Source organism: Henckelia pumila, chromosome 1, assembly GCF_033568475.1.
Source record: "Henckelia pumila isolate YLH828 chromosome 1, ASM3356847v2, whole genome shotgun sequence".
NCBI classification, from domain to species: domain Eukaryota; kingdom Viridiplantae; phylum Streptophyta; class Magnoliopsida; order Lamiales; family Gesneriaceae; genus Henckelia; species Henckelia pumila.
This window is the reverse complement of record NC_133120.1, coordinates 122,413,688-122,440,661: the sequence shown is the minus strand read 5'-3', so window position 1 is coordinate 122,440,661 and position 26,974 is coordinate 122,413,688. Positions and strand designations below refer to the sequence as shown.

General features: G+C 38.8%; 1 protein-coding gene across 9 annotated transcripts; it reads right to left on the bottom strand.

Annotated features, from left to right (window-relative positions):
- Window positions 1-3,994: 3,994 nt before the first annotated feature.
- LOC140875489 (uncharacterized) lies at window positions 3,995-26,658 on the bottom strand. Of its 9 annotated transcripts, none has more exons than XR_012148469.1 (6): window positions 26,301-26,656; window positions 26,075-26,209; window positions 24,898-25,027; window positions 12,179-12,245; window positions 11,726-11,792; window positions 10,895-11,146 (listed from the first exon to the last, which is right to left on the bottom strand). XR_012148469.1 is itself a non-coding variant. In XM_073279178.1 (6 exons), the coding sequence occupies exons 3-6, from the start codon at window positions 21,923-21,925 to the stop codon at window positions 11,115-11,117; spliced, it is 465 nt and encodes a 154-aa protein (XP_073135279.1). In that variant the 5' UTR covers window positions 26,075-26,209; window positions 26,301-26,657; the 3' UTR covers window positions 10,895-11,114. The 9 variants fall into 9 exon arrangements, 3 of the variants coding, with proteins under 3 accessions (XP_073135279.1, XP_073135281.1, XP_073135280.1); XM_073279178.1 differs by lacking the exon at window positions 24,898-25,027 and adding an exon at window positions 21,627-21,925 and having other exon boundaries at window positions 26,301-26,657; XM_073279180.1 differs by lacking the exon at window positions 24,898-25,027 and having other exon boundaries at window positions 26,334-26,658.
- Window positions 26,659-26,974: the final 316 nt, after the last annotated feature.

Sequence of the window (26,974 nt, the reverse complement as noted above, 5' to 3'; positions counted from 1 at the left end):
CTGCCGTGCCATAGACTGTGAACACAAAACCTGTTAGAGACTTTCTGGTATCCAAATTGCCAGCAAAATCAGAATCAACATAGCCCACTATTGGATTTGTTGATTCATTTTTTTCCTCTAAACACTAGACCGAGATCTGGTACCCCTTTTATATATCTCAGTACCCACTTCAGAGCCTTCCAATGTTCAATCCCTGGATTGGACATAAATCTGGATATCACACTTATAGGATAGGCTAAGTCTGGCCTAGTACACACCATGGCATACATGATGCTCCCCACACAACTAGCATATGGAATATGTTACATATCCTTCTTTTCTTCTACTGTCTTGGGAGATTGATCTGAGGATAATCTCATGTCTTGAGTTAGTGGTGTGTTTACTGTTTTTGATTCACTCATATTGAATCTCAATAAAACTTTCTTCATATATGCTGACTGGTTCAAATTTAGAGTTCTGTCTTGCCTCTTCCTTGTAATGTCCATTCCTAGGATCCTCTTTGCTGGGCCCAAATCTTTCATTTCGAATTCTGAACTCAACTTACTCTTCAAGTTTTGTATCTCAGTTTTGTCCATGCTTGCTATTAGTATATCATCTACATAAAGGAGTAACAATACTTTCACCCATGTTGCTTCCCTCATGATATACACACAACTGTCATAACTGATCCTTGTGAACTTTATCCTTGACATGAACTCATCAAATTTCTTATTCCATTGTCTGGGACTTTGTTTCAAACCATAGAGGGACTTTTGAAGTAACAAACTTTGTCTTCAGCTCCTGTTTGTACAAAACCTTCTGGTTGACTCATGTAAATCACTTCCTCAAGTTCTCCATGCAAGAAAGTTGTCTTCACATCAAGTTGCTCTAGTTCCCAGTCCAGATGTGCTACCAAATCAAGAACTATTCTGATAGAACAATGCTTTACCATCGGTGAATATATTTCATTGAAATCGATTCCTTCAAGTTGTGCATAACCTTTGGCAACTAATCTTGCCTTATATCTAACATTTTTGTCCAGTGGTAGTGCATCTTTGACCTTGAATATCCATTTACATCCGAGCACTCTTTGATTTTCAGGCTTGCATACTAGTTTCCAGGTGTTGTTCTTGATTAGAGATTGTAACTCCTCATCCATGGCACTCCACCATTTGTCTTTGAATTTTCCAGATGTTGCTTATCTGAAGTTGGATGGCTCCACCTTATCAGCTGTCAATAATGCATACCAAGTTGAGTCTGAGTATCCAAGTCTATTTGGTGGTCTTATTTCCCTTCTTGTACGATCTCTAGCTAATTCATAGGTACTAAGATCTTGATCGTCTGGAAAAACTTTTTTCTTTGATTCTTGAATGTCATTTGAAGTTGACTGAAACTCCACCTCACCGTGTGTTTTATCTGGATTTAAATCTTCATGATTCGAACTCCCTTTCTTCACTGAATACCCCATTCTTGATTCATCAAATGTGATATCCCTAGTATTGAAACACCTAGGACCAGTGGACTCAAGATTCCAAACTTTGTAGCCTTTAACTCCATCAGGATAGCCTAAGAATATGCATCTTAATGCCCTTGGTTCCAGCTTATCTTGTTTGACATGTGCATATGCTAGGCAACCAAAAATTCTTAGTTTTGAGTAATCTTATGGATTACCACTCCACAGTTCCATTGAAGTTTTAAACTCCTTTGAACTAGTGGGAGATCTGTTTATAAGATAGCAGGCTGTAGCTAGAGCTTCACCCCAAAATGACTTTGGTAAGCCAGCATATAAAATTATGCATCTCACCTTTTTTAGCAGCATACGATTCATCCTTTCCGCCACTCCATTTTGCTGTGGAGTTCCAGGGTTAGTTTTATGCCTTATAGTTCCCTTTGATTTACAGAACTGATTGAAGGCTTCAGATAGGTATTCCAATCCATTGTTTGTTCTAATATTCTTCACCTTACTATCAATCTTGTTTTCTGTAATTTGAATCCATTCCTTAAACTTGCTGAGAGCTTCATCTTTAGTTTTGAGAACATACACCCAAAGTCTTCATGTGTAGTCATCAATGATGGACATAAAATACCTTCCTTCTCCGTGTGTTTCAGTCCTTGAGGGACCCCAAATATCAGAGTGAATGTACTGAAGAGGCTTAGTAGATGTATGTTTGGCTTGATCAAACCTTATTCTCTTTGCCTTTCCCATAACAAAGTGTTCACAAAACTCAAGTTCAGAGAATTCATCCCCACAGAGCAAGTTCTATTTTGAAAGTTCCATCAAACCCTTTTTACTTAGGTGTCCTAATCGTAAGTGCCAAATCCTTGTTTTATCTAACTTGTCTTGTACTACTTCTGCTCCACCCATTACAGTATTCCCTTGTAAAATATACAATGCATTTTGCCTTGTGGCTTTCATCACAACCAATATCCCTTTAGCACCTTCAATATTCCATTTTCTGATTTAAAAGAGTATCCACTTGAGTCTAGAGTTCCAAGAGATATAAGGTTTCTTTTTAACTCAGGCACAAATCTCACATCTGTCAGGAGTTTGTGCATTCCATTGTACATTCTTAATCGTATGGATCCATTTCCATTGATTTTACACGCTTGAATATATCCTAACAATACCATGCCTCCATCATATTCATTTTAAGTCCACAAACCATGAATTGTTTGGACACATATGGAAGGAGCATCCTGAGTCTAGGATCCATTCATTGTTAGTTTCTTCCCTTGATACAGTTAAGGCTTCTGCTGATTCATACCCAGCCAATATTATAGCAGCTTCACCCTCTTCATTTGGTTTCTATTTTCTTTCAGGACAATTGCGTTTGAAATGCCCCTCTTTGTGGCAGTGGAAGCACTTGTATTTAACCAAACTCTTAGACCTTGATCTTTCCCTATTTGACTTTTTAAATCTCCTTTCAGGCCTCCCTCGAGCTGTTAGAATCTCTCCTTTAGGTTCAGAAGATATGTTGAGCTTCTTCTGTAATTCTTTAGACTGGATAGCAGCTTGCACCTCTTCAAGAGTTATTGTTTGTTCCCTTCCATATAGAATTGTATCTTTAAAATTCTCATAGGCCTTAGGAAGAGCATTCAACAATATCAGTGCTTTGTCCTCTTCATCCATTTTAACTTCAATGTTTTCAAGATCATCGAGAATCATCACAAACTCATCTATCTGATCACTCAGATCCTTTTCTTGAAGGATTTTGAAAGAGTAAATTCTCTGCTTCATATAAAGTCGATTAGCCAGAGACTTGGTCATATAAAGGCTTTCTAGTTTGGCCCATACCGCAGCTGGAGTCCTTTCCTTGGCTACTTCTCGAAGTGGTTTATCACCAAGGCACAAGATGATTGCACTCTATGCCTTATCCATCATGGTATTTCTCTCTTTATCCTTATCATCTCCTGATCCTTCCTCTTTAAAACCCAGTGCATCAATCACTCCCTGTTGGATTAGAATAGCACGCATCTTGATCATCCATAGTGAAAAATCATTTTTCCCAGTGAACTTTTCAAGATCGAATTTCATTGTTCCCATGGTGCTATGAGTCTTTTCCACGGACGGCGCCACTTGTTATTAATCGTCAATACTCAATAACACCAATGCACCGAACAATCCTATAGCTACAATGTGGTGACCCCGGGCTCATTTACTTTAATCCAAAGACTCAACACGATGCATTAAAAATAAGCATAAGCAATACAAAAGAAATTAAAAATAATAATTTTAAATGGACACTCCGCTCGATCGGTTAAACTTGACCGATCGAGCGGCCAAGAAATCTCAAACTCTCGGGTTTGGCATTTCATATGCACCGCTCGATCGGTCAAATTGCACCGATCGAGCGGCCACTTCAGTACATAAATCTGCAGATTTTTCTGGTGCTCTTGTGCTATCTTTGAAATCTAACAACATGTAATCAAATGTAAACAAGGCTATACATACAAGAACAACATGTACAAAATACATGACAACTTATTCAAAAGCCAAGATTACAATATACCACAAGTACTCAACTAACTCCAAGTTAATATTTACTATGTTGGTACAAACACCACCAGCACATACTATAAACATTATTCATATTTTTGACAGCACTTTTACAACTTAGCCCGGAACGTCACTTCTCTAACTTCCATCGCTCAAGACCCTCTATGACTCGGCCTTGCATCCTCTGTTGTAATGCACACACAAAACAAAACAACAGCCGGATAAACCGGTAAGTATAAAACTTAGTATAAAACAACGGAAACATATAATGAAACATCAATAGCAAGTTTCATGCATTTCAATCTAAACGGTAACCTATATACCGCAAGCAGTTAGCCATATAATAAAGATTCAAGGAATAATGATTAACTCGGTATAGATTTTAAAACACACAACTCATCATTAGGTTCAAGCTCACCACTGATGCTATAACCAAAGTCAATCGATCAATGATAAATTCTCATCATTGATTCTTGATATCGAAGTTTATAACTCATCGACGATATTAGCAAGGCTTGAATAAATGTTAGGCTCACAATATAACAAGATGACATAACCACAATATAAACATGTACGTCAAGTAATGTGTGATTTAAGGGAATCGAGAAGATAAACTCGTCTCGACGAACATCCCCAACTTGATCATCGTCATATTATACCTTAGTCTTGAAAAGAAACAAGCTATATCCACAAGCTGCAAAATACACAATTGAAATCACAATTCTGCTCAAGCTAAACTCAAGTATCAAAGTCTAAAGCTCACCAACTTTGATCAATTTTTCTCCCGGGTCGAAACCAAAACTCTCGAAGCTATTGTTCTTTGATTGAATCTGAAATGAATGGTATTCAAAGCCATAACATCAGCAAGAACTCAATTATACCACAGCTCAATCGCAAGAATACAAAATCTATCAATCTTGCGAACCGGCGGCGTAACGATTGAAAATCGGTAACTGTAATATACATACTTAAACCAGCAAGAACTCCTCAAAACCAACCATATCAAAGATTACAAGTTCAAAAATAGCTTCAGAAATTCGTATAAAATGCCGAGGACATTCGTTCTTCTATTCGAGTTCAAATATACACTATACATAACACCAAGAACACATATTCATGCTTCAAATCTGATCCCTACCAACATGATTTCGAAACTAGATGAAACAAAGAGATTCTTACATCAAAACGAGGCCCCGCTTGCAAGGATTCCAAAACCGTGCTCAGAATATTTTTCGGATGGACGGATCTTGAAATAATGAAAATTGAATATCAATTTAGACAAAGAAAATTGAAGTATCGGTTTGCTGCTGAAGAAGAAGCTAATCTGATGCTAAAAGATATATTATACATGTACAAAGCCAATACAAGACATGTGTCATCCACTAAATCCAAGATTTTCATTTTGGCCCCTCAAAACTTCACTATTTGCAATTCAGTCCTTAAGAAATCTTTTAATTCAATTTCAATCCTAAATAATTTAATAATATTAGAATTTAACTTCAAACTCCATAATTCTCAAATTAAATATACTCGGATTAAAATTAAATAATATCGGGCCTTACAATTCCCCTCTACTAAGATATGATTTCTTCCTCGAAATCGCATGCAATCTGAACATATAAAAGATAATGAGATAACAGAAATACTGAAGGAAACTCACATCAGTGAAATAGTTCTGGATAACGCTGTCTCATATCCTGTACTGTCTCCCACGTAGCTTCTTCAATTCCGTGTCTACTCCATTGCACCTTAACAAGTAGAATGGATTTGTTTCGAAGTTGTCTTTCCTTATGATCAAGGATTTGAATAGGACGTTCGAAATAACTCAATGTTTCATCCAACTAAGCTTCTTCTGGACGAAGAATATGGGAAGCATCGGGCTCGTACTTCCTCAACATAGACACGTGAAATACATCGTGAATACCTGACAGTGCTGGAGGTAGTGCTAATCGATATGCAAGATCACCAACTTTATCAAGAATTTCGTAAGGTCCAATAAACCTCGGTGATAACTTACCTCTCTTTCCGAATCGAACAGTGCCTCGAAAAGGAGATATCTTTAGAAATACCCGATCACCTTGTTCAAAATTCAAAGGTCTACGCCTCACATTTGCATACTTTGCTTGTCGATCTTGCGCTGTTCTCATTCTGATCTGTATCAACTTCACTTTATCAGACAACTCTCTGATCATGTCTGGACCTGTAACTGGTGTTTCAGAAAGATCATCCCAAAACAACGGTGATCAGCATTTTCTACCATACAGTGCTTCAAATGGAGCCATCTGAATGCTTAATTGATAACTGTTATTATAAGAGAATTCAACAAGTGGCACAGATTCTTGCCAACTCGCACCAAAATCAAGTATCACAGCTCTCAACATATCTTCTAGAATCTGTATAGTACGTTCTGACTGCCCATCAATCTGAGGATGATACGCTGTACTCAAATGTAAACGCGTACCTAAAGCTTCCTGTAAGCTATGCCAGAAATGTCAAGTGAATCGAGGATCTCGATCTGATACAATTGACTTAGGCACCCCATGCAATCGTACTACATCTCTGATATAAATATTGGCCATCTGGTCATGACGATACGTCATCTGATAAGGAATAAAGCATGCAGACTTAGTCAGTCTATCAATCACAACCCAAATAGCATCACATCCCCTTGAAGATTTCGGTAGTTTTGTGACAAAATCCATAGTAATATGATCTCATTTTCATTCAGGAACTGCTAAACTGTGCAATAAACCACTTGGTCGCTTCCTTTCAGCTTTTACCTGTTGACAGTTTAGACATCTAGATACAAACTTTGTCACATCACTTTTCATTCTTTTCCACCAAAACTGTTGTTTCAGATCATTATACATTTTTCTACCTCCTGGATGAATACTAAACTTGCTGCAATGAGCTTCATTTAGAATTTGCTGTTTCAATTCTACAATATCAGGTACAACAATACGCCGATTAACGAACAAAATTCCATCCATACTAACCTGAAACTCTGACTCATGTCCAGTTCTAACTCTTTCAATCGAATTTTGAATGTTTTGGTCAGCTTTCTGGGCTTCTTTAATTCGAACAAACAACTCCGGCTCAGCTGTGATTGCATAAACCCGTACAGGTTGCACATCTGTCTCAAAATCCAAACCAGATACACAGCAATCTTCAATTAACTTAGAGACTCACATAGTAGATAAGGATAAATCACATACCTTTCTACTTAGTGCAACAGCCGCTGCAATAGATTTCCCTGGATAATACTTAATCTCACAGTCAAAATCTTTTAGTAAGTCCAACCAACGTCTTTGTCTCATATTTAATTCGGCTTGAGAAAACAAATACTTCAAGCTTTTATGATCAAAAAATATCTCAAAAGTCTCACCATATAAATAATGACGCCAAATTTTCAACGCAAAGACAATAGCTGCAAGCTCAAGATCATGTACTGGGTATCTGATCTCGTGAGGTTTCAATTGCCTGGAAGCATATGCTATCACATGACCTCGCTGCATCAAAATACAACCCAAACCCTTATGAGAAGCGTCTGAATAAACAGTAAAACCACTTGTACCTAATGAAATAGATAATACAGGTGCACTAGTTAGCCTTTTCTTCATTTCCACAAAACTAGCTTCACATTCATGTGTCCAAACAAACGGAGTATTCTTCTGTGTTAACTGGGTAATAGGCTTCGCAATGCTAGAAAATCTTGCAATAAATCGGCGATAATACCCGGCTAAACCCATGAAACTACGAATCTCAGGTACGGATGTAGGTCTAGGCCAGTTAATAATTGCCTTTACCTTGCTAGGATCAACAGATATATCGTCTCCTGAAATAACATGGCCAAGAAACACAACTCTGTCCAACCAAAACTCACACTTGGACAGCTTAGCATACAAATGCTCAGTTCTCAAAATCTTCAAAGCAATCTTCAAATGTTCTGCATGCTCAGTCTTAGTCTTAGAATATATCAGAATAGCATCAATAAAAATGATAACAAACTCATCTAAGTATCTCTGAAATATTCTATTCATTAGACCCATAAAGAAAGCAGGAGCATTTGTTAAACTGAATGGCATTACTATAAACTCATAGTGGTCATACCTCGTTCGAAAAAGCAATTTTAGACACATCTACTTCTCTGACCCTCAACTGGTGATAACCAGACCTCAAATCAATTTTTGAATAGACGGAAGAACCCTGCAATTGGTCAAACTAATCATTTATTCGAGGTAATGGGTATCTATTCTTTATCGTGACCTGATTTAATTGGCGGTAATCGATACATAATCTCATCGACCCGTCCTTCTTTCTGACAAATAATACCGGAGCGCCCCAAGGTGACACACTCGGCCTAATGTAACCTTTGTTTAGTAAATCTTCAAGTTGATCTTTCAACTCTTTCAGTTCAAGTGGTTCCATCCTATAAGGAGCTTTAGAGATAGGTAATGTATCTGGTACCAACTCGATACTGAAATCAATCTCACGCATTGGAGGCAATCCCGGTATTTCATCTGGAAAAATATCTGCAAACTCACATACAACAGGAATATCTGCCAGTTCAGGACTAGCTTTCAACACATCCAATGCATAAACTAGAAATCCTTCAGTTCCAGTCTGTAAAAACTGCTCCATAGATAAGCTAGAAATCAAAGGAATTTTAGCACGAGAACCCTTACCAAAGAATTTACATTCATCTGCCATGTCTGGTCTAAATCGGACAATCTTATGAAAACAGTCAACTGTGGCCCTGTACTTGGTTAGTGCATCGATACCAATAATACAATCAAAATCAGACATACCAAGTACTATGCAATCAAGTTCAATTGCATTACTGTCGAACCGTATTTCACAACCCCTGACTATACTGGCAGATGTCTTATCTTTTCCCATGGGCGATGAGATAGTAAATACAGAAGATAAACGCTCAACAGGCAAAGCATGCAATTCAACAAATTTTTCAGCTATAAAAGTATGTGATGCTCCAGTGTCAATCAACACATAAGCAGGATAACCATAGAGAACACAATTACCTGCAATCACATTGTCCGGTGCCGCCTGTGCCTGATCTTCTGTCAATGCAAAAACTCTAGCTGGCTGACGTGGAGGTTGGCCTACACTCTGGCTCTCTCCCTGTCTACTCTGAGCTGGTCTACCTAAAGATTGAAAGGAATGCACAGCAGGAGCTTGTTTGTCAGCTTGAGTTGCTCCCTGTGATGTTCCACGTGTAGGACACACCCTGGCATAATGTCCAGGCCGGTTGCAGAGATTACAAGTTCCCGTAACTCCCTTGCAAGCATCACTCGAGTGTCTTCCTCCACATTTATTGCAAAACCAACCTGTAGACCCTGAACCCTGACCTGATCCAAACTGCTTTGAACCACTAGAACTAGAGGAAATACTTCCTTGCTTCTTGAACTGTTTACCTTTGGGCCTAAAACGATCTCTTTTGTTGCTACTGCTGCCCCCTCCTTCATACCTTCTTTTCTGTTGAGGAAAGGATGATTGAGGTTGCATTGGTGGTTGCTGTGGCTGTTGAGATGGTTGAGGCCTGAACGAAGTTCCTTTCTGTCTAATGATACCAGCTTCAGCGCCCTTGGCTTTATCGAGAGCATCAGCAAGATTATTAGGTCGCCCCGCATTGACCAAAGTAAAGACATCAGGATTGAGACCATTGATGAATTGATCGGCCTTTGCTTCCTCATTATCCGCAATATGAGGTGCAAAACGAAGTAAAGTGGAAAATTTTGCAACATAATCTTCAATACACATATTTCCCTGTTGCAAATTAGCGAACTCCTCTCCCTTATCCTTTCTATAAGACTGAGGAAAGAAACATTTGAAAAACTCAGCTTTAAACACATTCCAGGTAATAACAGTACCTCGATTCTCCAATGCTCTCTTGGTCATGATCCACCAACTTTTAGCCACATCATGCAACTGATGGATAACCAATCGCACTCGTCGGTCATCGGTGTAATCGATAGATTCAAACAGTTGCTCAATATCATCAAGACAACTTTCACATGCTACAAAATCCTCAGTACCGTGCAAACTTGGTGGTTTAAATAACTAAAATCGCTTCAACAACACCTCCATCGGATTAGCAGTGGTATCCATTAGAGTAACAGTAGTACTGCCCTGCTCAGTTGTAGGTACCAGTGGAATATTAGGAACTACTGGAGAAACTTGTTCAGTCGGTGGTACTTGCTCATTCGATGGTGCTTGCTCATTTGGTGGTTCTTGTGGAACAATACTTCCACGTCGGAGAGGCATAGCTCGGGGAGGCATAACTGATAAACTGAGTAGACAACAATTCAGCACATAACAATATCATAACTCAGTTTCAACATCTCACACTCTTTAATCTCATGAGCATGTTGTATCCCATCACACAATACTTCCATTACATGTTTAGCAATGAATAAAATAAGCACATACTTGCAATAAATAAACATGCTAGCATATAACATGTGATTACAAAAGTAGATCATGCTCGCCTAAAATTTTCATAAACAAACCATGCATTAAACTCATGCATAACGAATTTATGCGACTCACTCTACCCCGCTCAGCTTCTAATGTCGACTCAAGACAACTTAAGCTCTGATACCAAAAAATGTGGCAACCCCGGGCTCATTTACTTTAATCCAAAGACTCAACACGATGCATTAAAACTAAGCACAAGCAATACAAAAGAAGTTTAAAAAAAAAATTAAAATGGACCCTCCGCTCGATCAGTTAAACTTGACCGATCGAGCGGCCAAGAAATCTCAAACTCTCGGGTTTGGCATTTCATATGCACCGCTCGATTGATCAAATTGCACCGATCGAGCGGCCACTTCAGTACAGAAATCTGCAGATTTTTCTGGTGCTCTTGTGCTGTCTTTGAAATCTAACAACATGTAATCAAATGTAAAAAAGGCTATACATACAAGAACAACATGTACAAAATACATGACAACTTATTCAAAAGCCAAGATTACAATATACCACAAGTACTCAACTAACTCCAAGTTAATATTTACTATGTTGGTACAAACACCACCAACACATGCTATAAATATTATTCATATTTTTGACAGAATTTTTACAACTTAGCCTGGAACATCACTTCTCTAACTTCCATCGCTCAAGACCCTCTACGACTCGGCCTTGCATCCTCTGTTGTAATGCACACACAAAACAAAACAACAGCCGGATAAACCGATAAGTATAAAACTTAGTATAAAACAACGGAAACATATAATGAAACATCAATAGCAAGTTTCATGCATTTCAATCTAAACGGTAACCTATATACCGCAAGCAGTTAACCATATTATAAAGATTCAAGGCCTAATGATTAACTCGGTATAGATGCTAAAACACACCACTCATAAACAGGTTCAAGCTCACCACTGATGCTATAACCAAAGTCAATCGATCAATGATAAATTCTCGTCATTGATTCTTGATATCGAAGTTTATAACTCATCGACGATATTAGCAAGGCTTGAATAAATATTAGGCTCACAATATAACAAGATGACAAAACCACAATATAAACATGTACGTCAAGTAATGTGTGATTTAAGGGAATCGAGAAGATAAACTCGTTTTGACGAACATCCCCAACTTGATCATCATCATATTATACCTTAGTATTGAAAAGGAACAAGCTATATCCACAAGCTACAAAATACACAATTGAAATCACAATTCTGCTCAAGCTAAACTCAAGTATCAAAGTCTAAAACTCACCAACTTTGATCAATTTTTCTCCCGGTTCGAAACCAAAACTCTCGAAGCTATTTTCCTTTGATTGAATCTGAAATGAATGGTATTCAAAGCCATAACATGAGCAAGAACTCAATTATACCACAGCTCAATCACAAGAATACAAAATCTATCAATCTTGCGAACCGGTGGCGTAACGATTGAAAATCGGTAACCATAACTCATAGCCATCAATTCCAACCATCATAAAAGTCTCATATACATACTTAAACCAGCAAGAACTCCTCAAAACCAACCATATCAGAGATTACAAGTTCAAAAATAGCTTCAAAAATTCATATAAAATGCCGAGAACATTCGTTCTTCGATTCGACTTCAAATATACACTATACATAACACCAAGAACACATATTCATGCTTCAAATCTGATCCCTACCAACATGATTTTGAAACTAGCTGAAACAAAGAGATTCTTACATCAAAACAAAGCCCCTCTTGCAAGGATTCCAAAACCGTGCTCAGAATATTTTTCGGATGGACGAATCTTGAAATAATGAAAATTGAAGATCAATTTAGACAAAGAAAATTGAAGTCTCAGTTTGCTGCTGAAGAAGAAGCTAATCTGATGCTAAAAGATATATTATACACGTACAAAGCCAATACAAGACATGTGTCATCCACTAAATCCAAGATTTGCATTTTGGCCCCTCAAAACTTTACTATTTACAATTCAGTCCTTAAGAAATCTATTAATTCAATTTCAATCCTAAATAATTTAAGAATATTAGAAATTAACTTCAAACTCCAAAATTCTCAAATTAAATATACTCAGATTAAAATTAAATAATCTCGGGCTTTACATACTGTAGTAGCCCGGTTCCATTTTACAAGATTAGGTGATTTTAAACATGTTAAAAAATTACATATAATTTTAAAAGTGTCAAAACATGTTTAAGGAGTCCTTATTTCGTTAAAATAAGTGGAAAATCTGATTCGGAAAGTTCGAAAATGGTAGGGTAGGTCCCGGGGGTCCAAAACCAGTTCGGAAGCACCCGGAAACAGTTCGGAAGAAGCGGTTTGATTGGAGCTTCCGAACCAGTTCGGAGCTTCCGATTAGTTCGGAGCTTCCGATCCCCGTTCGGAGATTTCGATCCCTGTCCGGTGCCAAGTGTCTTCGAGGATTGAACACGTAGCTGCAGGTGGAGATCGGAGCTTCCGATCCTACGATCGGAGCTTCCAATCGTGGCCTATAAATATGGGTTCCGAGGGCCACAATTTCACACCAATTCCTATTTTTCTCTCTCGGTTTCAGCCTAGTTTTAGGAGTTTAGGAGTGATTCCATCCTTCCTAGGCTTGGTCCGGAGGTTGGAGAGGTGCTCCAAGGTTGCTGCAGAGTGGTGCCCAAGTTCTGGGGCAATCGTCATCAGCGGGCTGACGACGGACGCAGGTATAGCTTTGACTCCTTATAGTAAATAGGGAGTATGCTATAGCACAGTTAAGGTTTTCGAATATTGTTATAATGCATGAGTATTTTGCATTGTAGTGCGGATTATAGGCTTGGACTTTAGAGCTGGTATAACTTGCCTAGTAGAACTAGTAAGTACAGACTGAGATAGCCAGCTGAATATACATGTTTATGTGTTGCATTATTATCTGTCATAATATTCATGATTTACTGTTCATGATTTGTATGCGGCATTTGCATACCATGTTGAGCCTGTTATCCTTTTGAGATAACCAGTTGTTCTAGGGTCGCTCAGTGTAGTAACCCAAAAACCATTTTAAGATAATAATATGTTAAACATGATTAAAGGTTGGTAATTAATCAATTTTGGAGTGTTATTGGACTTCGGAAGAGAATTTGGGATTTTGATTTGGGCCGGATCGGAATCTCTGAACCCAGATCGTAAGCTCCGATCCCAGCCACTTCGAAAGCTCAGCGGAAGCACAGAGATCAGAAGCTCCGATCCTGGAACGGAAGTTCCGATCTCCAGCTGCCAGCAATGCTCGATGACTCAGCCATGAGCTTTGACAAGTGTTGAACGTAGAGCAGATCGGAAGCTCCGATCGTCGGATCGGAAGTTTCGATCCTGGCGTGTCCTGCATACACGCAATGAGCTGGATCGAAAGCTCCGATCCCGAAATCGGAAGTTCCGATCCTGGCCGGGAATTTTGCCTATAAATAGGGCTTCTCAGATTCATTTCTAAATACAATTTCCCGAGTTTCTTTCTTCAGTTATATAGTGTGAGATATACACTTGAGGGCCCTATCGGTTATAATAGAGGTTCTGGAATAACCAAGGTGTGGTTATAGTCATCCGGGACTAGCGACTCCAAAGGGCTAACTACGGACGAAGGTATGGTCCGGGAATCTGTTTAAAGTTTTGGGAGTACTTATTAGCTTAGTTAAGGCTTATAGAATTTATGTAGTGATACGGTGAACTTTTGAATATAGGCTTGGAACCTAGGATCCTACTTTACTTGAACTAGCCTAGAGGTACGTACACATTGACTGAGATTGCCAGCGAGTATACATGTTTATATGTTGCATTTATTTGGCATTATTATATGGCATGATATATGATTTACCGCTTTCTATACTCATATGTCATGTGCATATACACGTTGAGCCTATACCTTGTTATACCTGATTATAGAGCCGCTCAGCTCTATACTCGATAGTCTGTCACTGAGAGTACCGCGATGGCGGGGGCATTTATGTCTTTCTACTCTGGTGTACTAGACGAGTGTGGTTGCACCCAGAGGTTGATCCGTGCGGTGGTAGCACTCATGTGGCGCCGGTTCTGAGCATGACTTTTCGGATGACCTTTTTACCAGTCATCATATTGCATGCATTGTATACATATGTTTACTCATGTCTATGTACTGGGCATTAGCACTCACATCCTAGTTGTTATCTTGGACACCCTATTCCATGGGGCAGGTCGCAGGATGGACGGAGCTGGTAGTTCAAGGCAGGACTAGGGAGCAGGAGCCTTGAGGAGTTTATTATACAGCATGATTTGTTAAGCTGTATACTGTTTACTTTTAAGAATTTCGATATGGTTGTATCATTACAGATTTAAGCCTGGATTATATTACTAAACTGATATATAAATTTTGGTTTTGTTTCCACACGTTTTTACTCTGTTAAGTATTTGCTGTATTAAGTTTAATGCATGCTATTAGTTGCCAGTTAGTAGGTGATTCCATGCAGGATCACTACACTCAGCCCTAGGGTTGTTGTCATTATACGATCGGGTACCGTGTGACACCCACTGGACCGACGGGGCAGTGTGTATGGTTTTTACCCAGGACGCTGATAGTCCAAGTTCGGGTTCAGTATGTGTGCCACCCACTGGATATTTGGAGCAGCGTGCGCATACTGGAGGCGCCTATGAACTGAGCATGATTTTCCAGATATGATCCCAGTTACCCAGATCATTCATAGTTCATGTTGCATGCATCATATAGACCTTTATATTCAATACTTTACGTACTGGGCGTTAGCGCTCACGTCCCTGCTTTTATCTTGGACACCCCATTCGACGGGGCAGGTTTTGCAGGTGGACCAGGAGCGAGATCAGTAGTTGATCGGTGACCAGGGCTTGGTAGCAAGGGTCATCAGAGGATTTCTAGATTAAAATTTTATTTGGTATATATTCGATTTGGTTGTATCAAGATTTATTTATCTTGGAATTGTTTATCTTTAAGATTTTCCGCTGTTATTTCTCTGATTATGTTTAATTAAGTTAAATGCATGCTTAAGTTCTGATTAGTAGGTGATCACGGCGCGGGTCACTACATTTATGGTATCAGAGCATGCATAGTAATCTTGGAAACTAGATTGTTGGAATTGGGTTTAACCTTTAATCATCATGTAGATGGCGGGTCATGGTGACGAGAGTAGTCAAGGCAGCATAGGTGGATGCTGGGGTGATCAGGACGATCGAGAGCATCGTCGGGGCCGTCATCACCATCGCCATGATGATCACAGGCATTTCAGCATGCATAGGTTTATGCAGATGGGTCCGAAGCCTTTAGTCGGAGGAGAGTCACCGGAGGATGCGGGAAACTGGCTACGACATATGGAAATTTGTATCCGGGAGTTCCGATGCACTGAGGGCAGCGGATGGAGACTCTTGATTTCCTGGTCGAAGGACGAGCTCGGAAGTGGTGGGATTCTACTTCTGCGCCTTTTATTGTAGCCCGAGGATTTGCTACTTGGGATGAGTTCCGCACGGCTTTTCATAAGCTGTATTTTCCTCCTGCTCTCCGATAGACGAAGACAAGTGAGTTGCTGGGTTTGCGGTAGGGATCAATGTCGATTGAGGAGTACCAGTTGAAGTTCTTTGAGTTGTTGCCTTATTGCCCCCAGATTTCCGATAGTTCAGAGGCGAAGTATAATCTGTTCCTCCAAGGCCTTAATCCGGAGATTTATGACCGAGTTGCTGTGAGAGATGACATGACTTACGAGGGTTTAGTGAGTCGATGTCACCAGGGAGAGGACAGCATTCGACGCAACAGGTCATTCATCTCGTCAAGACCCACGAGTTCTTTGGGTCCCCGTACTCAGTCGTTTAAGAAATCCGGATCTTCTTCATCTACAGGATTTGGTGAGACTCGTCAGTCGGGCAAGAAAAAGTTGCAGTATGATCATTGTGGGAGAGATCATCCCACTGAGAATTGTAGAGCCGCTGCTGGAGCTTGTTTCATCTGTGAAAGTGTTGATCACTTCAAGAGAGATTGTCCCAAGCGTAGCGGATAGAGTGGACAAGCATCTAGGATGGGATCTCAGGTGAGTAGACAGTCTGAGGCATCAGTGCAGCAGAGGACCCAGAGTAGGCATCATGGAGATGGTCAACAGTCTCGGATGCAGGGTCAGATTTATGCTTTGCAGGGATCTCAAACGCAGTCAGAAAAGAATGATGACACTCAGAATGATTTTGACGGATGATGTATTTGAGTATTCCGTTTGATAATTCTGTTTTGTGATAACAGAATTTTAATAAGTTGTATTCTGACAATCATGTGGATTTATGATTTGGGAATTTTCTAAATTTAAATTCCAAGTATTTTCTGATCAATATTCAACTGTGTTGAATTAGTTGATATTTTCATAACCAAGGATTAGAGTTGTGCTAGTTTTCAGATGATCAGTTCTAGGATTTTTCCTTTGATTCAAAAAGTCAGTGATTTGACATAGTGCCAGAGTTGACTTGTTTTCTCAGATACTCAGTGTTTGAGTAATTGTTTATTGATGATGGATTTTCATCTTACTTTTAGTGATGCATTATACCAGGTGCTGAGGACTGTGCTGGATTGTTCAAAGATGGGATAGGAAGTGCGACCTACGCCGGTGTTTTCTGGGAGGTTTATTCCAGATAGGCTATTGGGGGAGGCTACCTGAGTCTTGATATTTTGCACAGTTATAGCAAGGGGTATAATTACCAAAAGAAATATTCTTATGAATTTTATATTGGTACTGGATTAGTGCCAAGATAATTGAAAGTTATCGTCTGACTTTATCAGAGATACAGATTTTAGTTTTCGTTGACAGAATGGTCTTGGAAAGGATTCTTTGACAAGAGTACATTCTGGATGGAAAGTTTTCGCAGGTGGTACTGGGGGAGAACCAGGAGATTCGATCAGTATAGTCTGGCCTTAGCAGAGTTTTAGATAGTGATCGGGGATATGATCAGCATGGTGATTTGGGTTTTTTATTAAGTGATTGTAAGACTTATTTGGGTGGTTTTCCCATGAGATTAGAGATATGATTTTGAGTTGTCAAGTGATTACAATTTTTCATCAGGACACAATGATGATTGATAATGAGAGAATAAAGAACTTGTTGTTCTTATTCAAGTCCATATCGGTACTTAATATGTTTATTCAGTATTTTACTGCATTCAGTACTTAAGATTGTTCGAGGACGAAATATCTTAAGTAGGGGGAGAATGTAGTAGCCCGATTCCATTTTACAAGATTAGGTGATTTTAAACATGTTAGAAAATGACATATAATTTTAAAAGTGTCAAAACATGTTTAAGGAGTCTTATTTGGTTAAAATAAGTGGAAAATCAGATCCGGAACGTCCAAAAATGGTAGGGTAGGTCCCGGGGGTCCAAAACCAGTTCGGAAGCACCCGAAAACAGTTCGGAAGAAGCGGTTCGATCGGAACTTCCGAACCAGTTCGGAGCTTCCGATCCCCATTCGGAGCTTCCGATCCCTGTCCAGTGCCAATTTTCTTCGAGGATTGAACATGTAGCTGCAGGTGGAGATGGGAGCTTCCGATCGTGGCCTATAAATATGGGTTCCGAGGGCCATAATTTCACACCAATTCCTATCTTTCTCTCTCGGTTTCAGCCTAGTTTTAGGAGTTTAGGAGTGATTCCCTCCTTCCTAGGTTTGGTCCGGAGGTTGGCGAGGCGCTCCAGGGTTGCTGCGGAGTGGTGCCCAAGTTCTGGGGCAATCGTCATCAGCGGGCTGATGACGGACGCAGGTATAGCTTTGACTCCTTATAGTAAATAGGGAGTATGCTATAGTGCAGTTAAGGTTTTATAATATTGTTATAATGCATGAGTATTTTGCATTGTAGTGCGGATTATAGGCTTGGACTTTAGAGCTGGTATAGCTTGCCTAGTAGAACTAAGGTACGTAAGTACAGACTGAGATAGCCAGCTGAATATACATGTTTATGTGTTGCATAATTATGTGTTGCATTATTATCTGTCATAATATGCATGATTTACTGTTCATGATTTGTATGCGGCATTTGCATACCATGTTTAGTCTGTTATCCTTTTGAGATAACCAGTTGTTCTAGGGTCGCTCAGCCCTAGGGTTGTTGTTATTATACGATCGGGTACCGTGTGACACCCACTGGACCGACGGGGCAGCGTGTACGGTTTTTATCCAGGACGGTGATAGTCCAAGATCGGGTTCAGTATGTGTGGAACCCACTGGATCTTCGGAGCAGCGTGCGCATACTGGAGATGCCTATGAACTGAGCATGATTTTCCATATATGATCCCAGTTACCCAGATCATTCATAGTTCATGTTGCATGCATCATATAGACCTGTATATTCAATACTTTACGTACTGGGCGTTAGCGCTCACGTCCCTGCTTTTATCTCGGACACCCCATTCGACGGGGCAGGTTTTGCAGGTGGACCAGGAGCGAGATTAGTAGTTGATCGGTGACCAGGGCTTGGTAGCAAGGGTCATCAGAGGATTTCTAGATTAAGATTTTATTCGGTATATATTCGATTTGGTTGTATCAAGATTTATTTATCTTGGAATTGTTTATCTTTAAGATTTTCCGTTGTTATTTCTCTGATTATATTTAATTAAATTAAATGCATGCTTAAGTTTTGATTAGTAGGTGATCACGGCGCGGGTCACTACATATACAATCTATCCAATACAATAATAACAGAGGAATAACAGCAACACACCAAAAAATGCAAAAAGGGAAAAAATTAAACACCAGGGATTACGTGGTTCGGTCAAGAATGACCTACATCCACGAACGATCAGCCAATTCAAGCTTTATTAATTGAACCACCAAGAATCCAGATTACAAGAAAGATTGAATTTCAGAAGAGTTTACAAAAATCAAAGTTACTCTTCGAGATCGCAGCTGCGAGACTCCTTTGAATCCTTTCTAGACCAACTTCTTCAATCCAAATTGATTGTATCTGCTTATTTTTCTTCTCTGTTCTTTTCTTACCCCGATAAAGATTATCAATCCCTCTATGTGTTTTTTTTCCCTTGATCTCGATCTCGCTCAAAACTTCTTCTTCTGTTTTAACTCCCTTTAACAGACTACCTAATATAGCCGTTGGGATATTAGGTTAACAGGCTGATATTGCAAAGCCCACTAAGTGAGTGTTCAGCCCACTTAAATGAGATTTAAGACCCAAGTTCAAACGAGCTGATATGTCAAGGCCTTTAAAGACACATAATCCAATAACATCTCCAATCAATACTCATGTTACATCCCATACTACTGGTTAAACCGTCGCATATTGATGACACTTGCATTAACGATAGTTGGAAATGGTTCAAGGTAACTTAAGAATTTGTTTTCATTTCTTATACAAAATATACAAGGATATTTGACAAATTTATATAGATTGTGATTGTACAGGGATGTCTTGGTGCGTTGGATGGAACATATATCAGTGTAAATGTACCGTCCATGGAAAAGGCATGATAGAGAATGAGAAAAGTTACAATTTCAGTCAACGTTCTTGGGGTTTGCGATCGTGACATGAAGTTCATATATGTACTTATGGGTTGGGAGGGATCTGCAGTAGATTTGAGAGTTCTTCGCAATGCCTTGACCGGTGACGATGTATTTAAAGTTCCTAGAAGTTCTTCACATTCTGAATTTTTTATCAATACGATGCTTTACTGTACTCATACAACTTATTGGTTGGATCTGAAAATTCTTATTCAGAACCGTACTTTTGCTGAAATAATTTTTTTTTAATAATATTTAGGTTGCTATTATCTATGTGACAATGGATACGCCAACGTCGAGGGCTTTTTGACTCCTTATAGGAGAGTACGTTATTAGAGGTGAGTACGTTATCACAGGCGAGTACGTTATTCAGATTCTCTCTTTCTGATTCATCAAGCACTTCTTAATTTGAATATCTCATTAGTTCTCCAAATCTAGGACAGGCTCATCACGAGGTAGAGTCGCGACTACGAAAGGTAGCAGCACGAAAACAGCGCAAAATGCTGGAATGAATAGAAAAGGCCCTGAGACAAGACAAGCAATCAATCCAGTGATGGAAAGGAAAACTAAAACAATTCCCAGTAGTTCAAGAACGCATATCGGCCAACGGAACGTGTCCCTTAGCAGAAGCCCGTTGAATATAGCCAATCCTCCTGCAAAGAGCACGATAAGAATGAACCCGAACACTGTCTTGTTCGGGTTATCGATGTTGAAGAATAAAGTTACAGCTAAAGCAAAAAACAGGAACCGTCATGTTGAGAAAAACCTTCCGTATCTCCTTATTTCTCATATTTTCGAGTATTGGATGTAAATGGTTGATATTTAGTCGGAAGTAACGAACCTTGTCTACCATTCGTTTCAAAGTCGATCGTCCAAAACCTCCTTCTAACTCAGCCATTATTAAAATGTAAGGAAAGAGGTTTCTGTAATGATCCGCCTAGCTATTAGCAATTTAGTGGTGGTTATATTGAAGAAACCAAGAAAAATATAAATAGTGAAGAAGCTGCGAGCTCACCTACTCGTGATATATCTATCATAACATTTGTTTATTTATTTTATTTTATTTTATACATATAAATATAAATATTTATTTACATATCCACTTTGAATTATGAATTTCCATTTGTACCCTTCATTTTTACTTTATTACCCCACCATTAATTAATCATATTGTGTCTTAATTAATATTGTCAATCAAATATCTCTTATCTATTATGTATTAGATATATAGGTGGGTTGGGTTGACAATTTCCCAACCCGCCTAAAAAGTTGGCCGACCCGCACTGCCCCGCCTAATGGTGGGTTGCGGGTTGACCCGTCAAAACCCGCCAATTTACACGTAAGTCTGTCGGGTTGGCCCATTTTGCCACTTCAAATAGGTGGGTTGAGTTGGGGTTTTTCCAACCCGCTCCACCTAATAGTGGGTTGCGACAGGTTATCGGATGCCTGCCCGGCCGCCAGCCCGTTTTGACACATCTAGTATTAGATATTATAAACATAAAAATTTCCCTTTGTGTTTATCATTTTCTACTTTATTACCCTTCATTTTTCACATGTGATACATGCTCTTTCCTAGTATGTGTGTATATATATATATATAAACTTATGGAAAGCTGTGCGAAAATCCGCCCAGTAGCAACTCTTTGTGCTGCGATGATAGGTGCGAACACAGACCTCCACCATTTTCGAGCATGCCCCTCGACCAGAAAATTGAGTGTCTCTATCTTCTGCTTCTCTGTGCAATGGAATTCCCTGAAGCAATTTTCCATTCGTTCGAGACAATTCTCAGCATCCTTTGGAGATTCCCCTCCAACCAATGGTTTAGGGCTTATCTTCATGAACCGATTCATACTGAAATGCCTACGCTCATCATGGCGATGGTGATGATGGCCCCGACGATGCTCACAATCGTCCTGATCGCCCCAACGTCCACCCACGCTACCATGGTTGCTCTCGTCACCATGTCCCGTCATCTACACGATGATTGAAAAATTAATTCCCAAGGAAAATTATAGATCCCAAGATTTCTATGCATGCTTTGATACCATAAATGTAGTGACCCGCACCGTGATCATCCACTAATCAAGAGCTTACACATGCATTTAACTTAATTTAAATAGTAATCAAAAAATAATTGTGGAACCAAAATAACATGATACAATCCCAAGGAAAGAAATCTGAAAATACTGTTATACAACCATATCGAATCAAGTGTATTAACCCAAATACAATAACACTGAAAGCTTGGACAAACATCCCTGCTGGCAACCAATAGTCTAAGCCCTCTTGGAACCACCCGTCTCATCCAACCGCAAACCTGCACCATGGAATAGGGTGTCCAGAAATAACAGAACGAGGATGTGAGCATAAAACGCTCAGTACGAGTATATGAGTATTGAGTATACGATATTATATATGCATGTATGCAAGAGTACTGGTTATCAAGACTCTCAAGTCAAGAAATAAGCTCATAGACCGGGCCCAGGGTATATAGCACGTTGCGCCGTCGGCTCAGGAGGTGGCTCCTATACCCAATGGATAATGGTGACCTGATACTAGTATAAGTGTCCAACCATAACGGTGACCTGACACAAGACTTATGTATCCAACCATCCACAACTCATAGGGTGAGCGCCCTACTACAGAATATCTCAAAGATATGGGATCAATATGTTCATGTATGCAACATACAGTCATGACATGCTATATGCCTATATAGATAAAATCATATAAGACATGCATACTCAGTCAGGATATCGCAAACACTACTATCATACCTCATAAACTAGGCAAGCTAAATCAGCACTATGTCCAAGCCTATAGTCCGCACTACAATGCAAAGTACTCATGCATCATAATATTATTATAAAATCCTTAACTAAGCTATAGCATACTCTCTATTTACTATAAGGAGCTAGAGCTATACCTACGTCCATCGTCAGCCCGCTGATTGCGACTGCCCCAGCACTTGGGCACCACTCTGCTGCAACCCCGAAGCACCTCTCTAACTCCCGGACCAAGCCTAGGAAGGCTGTAAATCACCCCAAAACACCTAGAATACCTAAGAATCAAGAGAGAGGATATGATTTTGGTGTGCAAAATGAGGAGCTCGGAGGGCCTATTTATAGGCAAAGAGCGGACGCTCTGATCGAGGGTTCGGACGCTCCTATCTCTGCATGCATTACACGTCACTGCATGCACAGTTCAGACGCTCTGATCCCTACTTCGGAGACTACGAACTGCTGCGTGTCCGATCAGCCTTGACACCTCACCTGATGCATGGCCTAACTGAGATCGGACGCTCCAATCTTGGTTCGGACGCTCCGATCTCTCCGTAGCCTCCCATCTAAGGATATGCCTCCAAAGGGTTCGGACCCTCCGATCTTGGGTTCGGACCTTCCGAACTGTCCTGGGCCAAAAATCTTTTAATTTTCCAATTAAATCTAAATTAAGCCTCTAATACATGCTTAATCAATTTCAATCACTTAATTTTGTAAAATAGAACCGGGTTACTACAGTGACAGTCAGTCAGCAATAGAAAGAGCACAAAGTAGTATGTACAATGATAAATCTTGACATATTCGTCGGAGACACAATACCATAAGACAATTGATCTCGAATGGGGTTATTTCGGTTGACTATGTAAAGTCAAAGGAAAACCTAGCGGATCCGCTTACTAAGAGTATAAATAGAGATCAAATGTATAAATTGCTAAGAGGATCGAATGTGCTTAGAATCCACAAAATAAAATATTTATAGCAGTAACCCAACCTTGAGAATTGGAGATCCCAAAATCTTGGTTCAATAGGACAACTAAGTTATAAATATTAGTTTGATTACTTAGAATCTTTACTCACGCATTCCTGGAACATCCAAGTAGAAATTACCTGCAACATGTGGTGAGGTTAAGTTTTATTTTAATAATTCCTATACCTATAAGGTAGAGTAAAGCAAGATACTCTAGATAGGAGATCACCTATATAAGTGCAAAATATTGACCGCTTTGATTGAAAAACTTATGAATTTAAAATATGATCCAGGGCCAAAATGGACACAACATAAGAACAAAATATGTTAGAGTTATTGTTATGTAAATACTATTGACTTGGTTTACATAAATAGTTGACTAATTCAAGACATCACGTCACTATGAAACTAGTAAATCCGATAGTATATTACTAAGGTAGGTTCAAAGTCACAAGCTACATATCCTGATGTAACAATAACTCAAAAACTTTCAAGTAAGTATGCTAAAGTATGTAAATTTCATTCATGTGGGGGATTGTTGGAAAAATGTGAATGAATTAAAGAGAAAGAAAGAGTTTGTCCCACATTGGAATAATTTCAATGTGTTTTACTCCTTAACTAGTCCAACTTTGGATTATTGGATTGGGCTCTTAGGGCACCGGATGTTTTGTAAAGGGGAAAAACGCTAGTCGATTCAACAAAACACACGCGCACGAGCGGCCGGCCGGCTCGGCGCGGTGCGGTGGGATGGGGTCTTCTGATCCTATTATTCACAGAAACTTCGGTGCTCGAGCGCGAGCCTCCAAAAGTAGTATGAGGCAGAAGACTTGGCGCTCGAGCGCGCAAACATGCCGCTCGAGCGAGCCTCAAAGACCAGCCAGGAAAAAATCCTGGCGCTCGAGCGCGCAATTCTGCCGCTCAAGCGCGCCGTCTGCGTTTCCTGAAAATGTATAACCTTTTGGGATTTTTTCCGCCATAGGTTGCATCTTTAGACCAAAAACATGTTCCTTGGACTTCCATCTATATATATGACTGATTATATATGCAGAAGATGTACGTTCATATCTGATAACATATAACGTGAGATATCTGATTTCTGCAAGTTTCCCTACTCTTTCTAAAAGAAAGTTGCTGCATATTTTTTCTACATATATATTTTTGTTCATTAAAATTCGAGATATTTGTTGTGATGCTATACCTCGTTCGTGAGTCGTTGTATGTTAGACACGATTTCCGCCAACGTTTAGCACTGATAACGGACTATTTCATTTTGCGGAAAGAGAGAATCTCTTGCTTTGACTAATCTCATAGTTGTTGAGTTGTTGTTGCTGTTGATTCAGAATTCGGAGTACTTCTTATTTACACTAATATTTAGTACTGGACCACAAGACCGCATGAATGATATTTTAAACCATGAATGGATCCCACTATAATGTAGGCTTTGTATATAAACCTTATTTTTTGAGAAAAATTTACCTGGATAAATTACTGCAAAATTAAGCACCTTATTTAAACTTGTAAAATTTTCATAATCCGATAGAATTAAGGCTGGGCACTACAGTACTGCTGCAGTTCACATAATTATCACATATATGGAAGAACATGTAAATGATTCAAGTACTAATTAATTACGTGGACTAGATATTCAGAAGTCAATCTTAATACTTATAATGCCAACATGAATTACGTACAAAATTTTCTACATGAGTTTTTTTATGATACCTTATAGAAACTGTTTGTTGGTGTCTTGGTCTATTTTTCAAATGCCCAAAAATACCCTTTACATGCACCCACATTTTTTTTCAACTACTTTCTCCTATCAGAATTTTTACCACAATTTTAACTATCTCAAAATCCACTATGCTGATTTTTATGTCATTTCAACCTTTTCACCTCCCACATCTTCCATTTTTGGGAGAAAAAAATGATGTTTGTTCGTTACACACGCAATACGTGTGCCCCTACTGCTAGTAATAATAAAAACTTGTCGATGCCTTCTGTAAATGATTCATAAACTTTTTTCTAAATTTTAAACAACTAAAATAATAAAAATAAAAGAATGATATTATCCAGAATCCCAGATACCCCACCCCACCCCCTTCACTAGGTTTTCACACTACCATTTCAGACCTGACATATTATAATTTATTATTAACAACTGGGCACACGCGTTACATGTGCACTATAAATGAATGTATGTAACGTAATATATTTTATTTTTTCAAGTATGTTTTTTAGTTACGAATTATATAAAATCACATAAGATTTAGTAGTATAGTATTTTATAATTATGAAATAAATTATGTATCTAATATATGAAAATGTATGCATGTAATATTTATTTATAAATGAATCGTGTGAATGAAGTAACCTACCTGACTCCACCCTTGCTTTTCTTCTGTTCATTCCACTTTAGTATCCTCCTCTTTTCATTAACCATGACCAACCCATATGCATGTTCTGCACAAACAATTTTGTTGCGGAGGATCCATCTAAAAAACATGGCGTTCCTAAAAAATCAAAAGTAAGTCGAAGACAAAGTTTGGACAAAACTTAAAGAATTAAAAACTTGAAAGGCCCAAATTTAAAAATCGAGTCAACCTGCGAAAAGAACACAGAAAAGAAGTTCAATACCTGCAAAAAAATAAACATTAAAAAATGATCAAAGCACAAATAAGGAAATTCGATTTCAAATGTGAACTATTAAGGAATTTTTTTTTTCATTTTCCGAAATAAAAATGGGAGGCCATGCTTTCTGCAAGTGAAGTGGAAAAAATCGTGCGTGTAGAGAATTATAAAATACAAATGTGTAGTTTGAAAGTTTAAGATAAGATTTGACGATTAAACGTGGATAGAAACTGAAATTTCGAATTTTAAAATGCAAATGTGTGTGTAAGGAGGTGGAGATAAGATTAAGGGAGGGTGGAGGCCAACGTGGTGTGATTTGGTTTTTAAATTCGTGATGTTAAAAAAATGAAAAGATAAAGATATTTTTTAGGGTATAAATGTAATTCACAAAGGTGTCATCAATGTTGGACCAAAGAAGTTTTTAAAAGGGATGAAAGCTTTTTAATATAGTAAAGATATATGATCATAATATCTTAGCAAATTATATATTATATTCCTCAATAAGTGTTTTTTTTTTAGAAAAATGATATTGTTCAATACTTGTACCCAACTCATTAAAAAATTAGAGAACCGTTAGAAAGTTTGTCGAATCTCTTGAAATTTGAATGAGATTTTTTATTATTATTATTGTATTTAGTGGAAATCTT

Bases quoted from the DNA above. Each gene is read 5' to 3' on its own strand.
- LOC140875489 (XM_073279178.1), bottom strand. From the start codon at position 21,925: ATGACGGGACATGGTGACGAGAGCAACCATGGTAGCGTGGGTGGACGT. The intron at 12,246-21,626 runs GTCTGTGTTCGC...CATTATTTCAAG, and splicing joins CATGCTCGAAAATGGTGGAG to ATTCGTCCATCCGAAAAATA. The intron at 11,793-12,178 runs GTAAGAATCTCT...CATTCATTTCAG, and splicing joins AAGAGGGGCTTTGTTTTGAT to ATTCAATCAAAGGAAAATAG.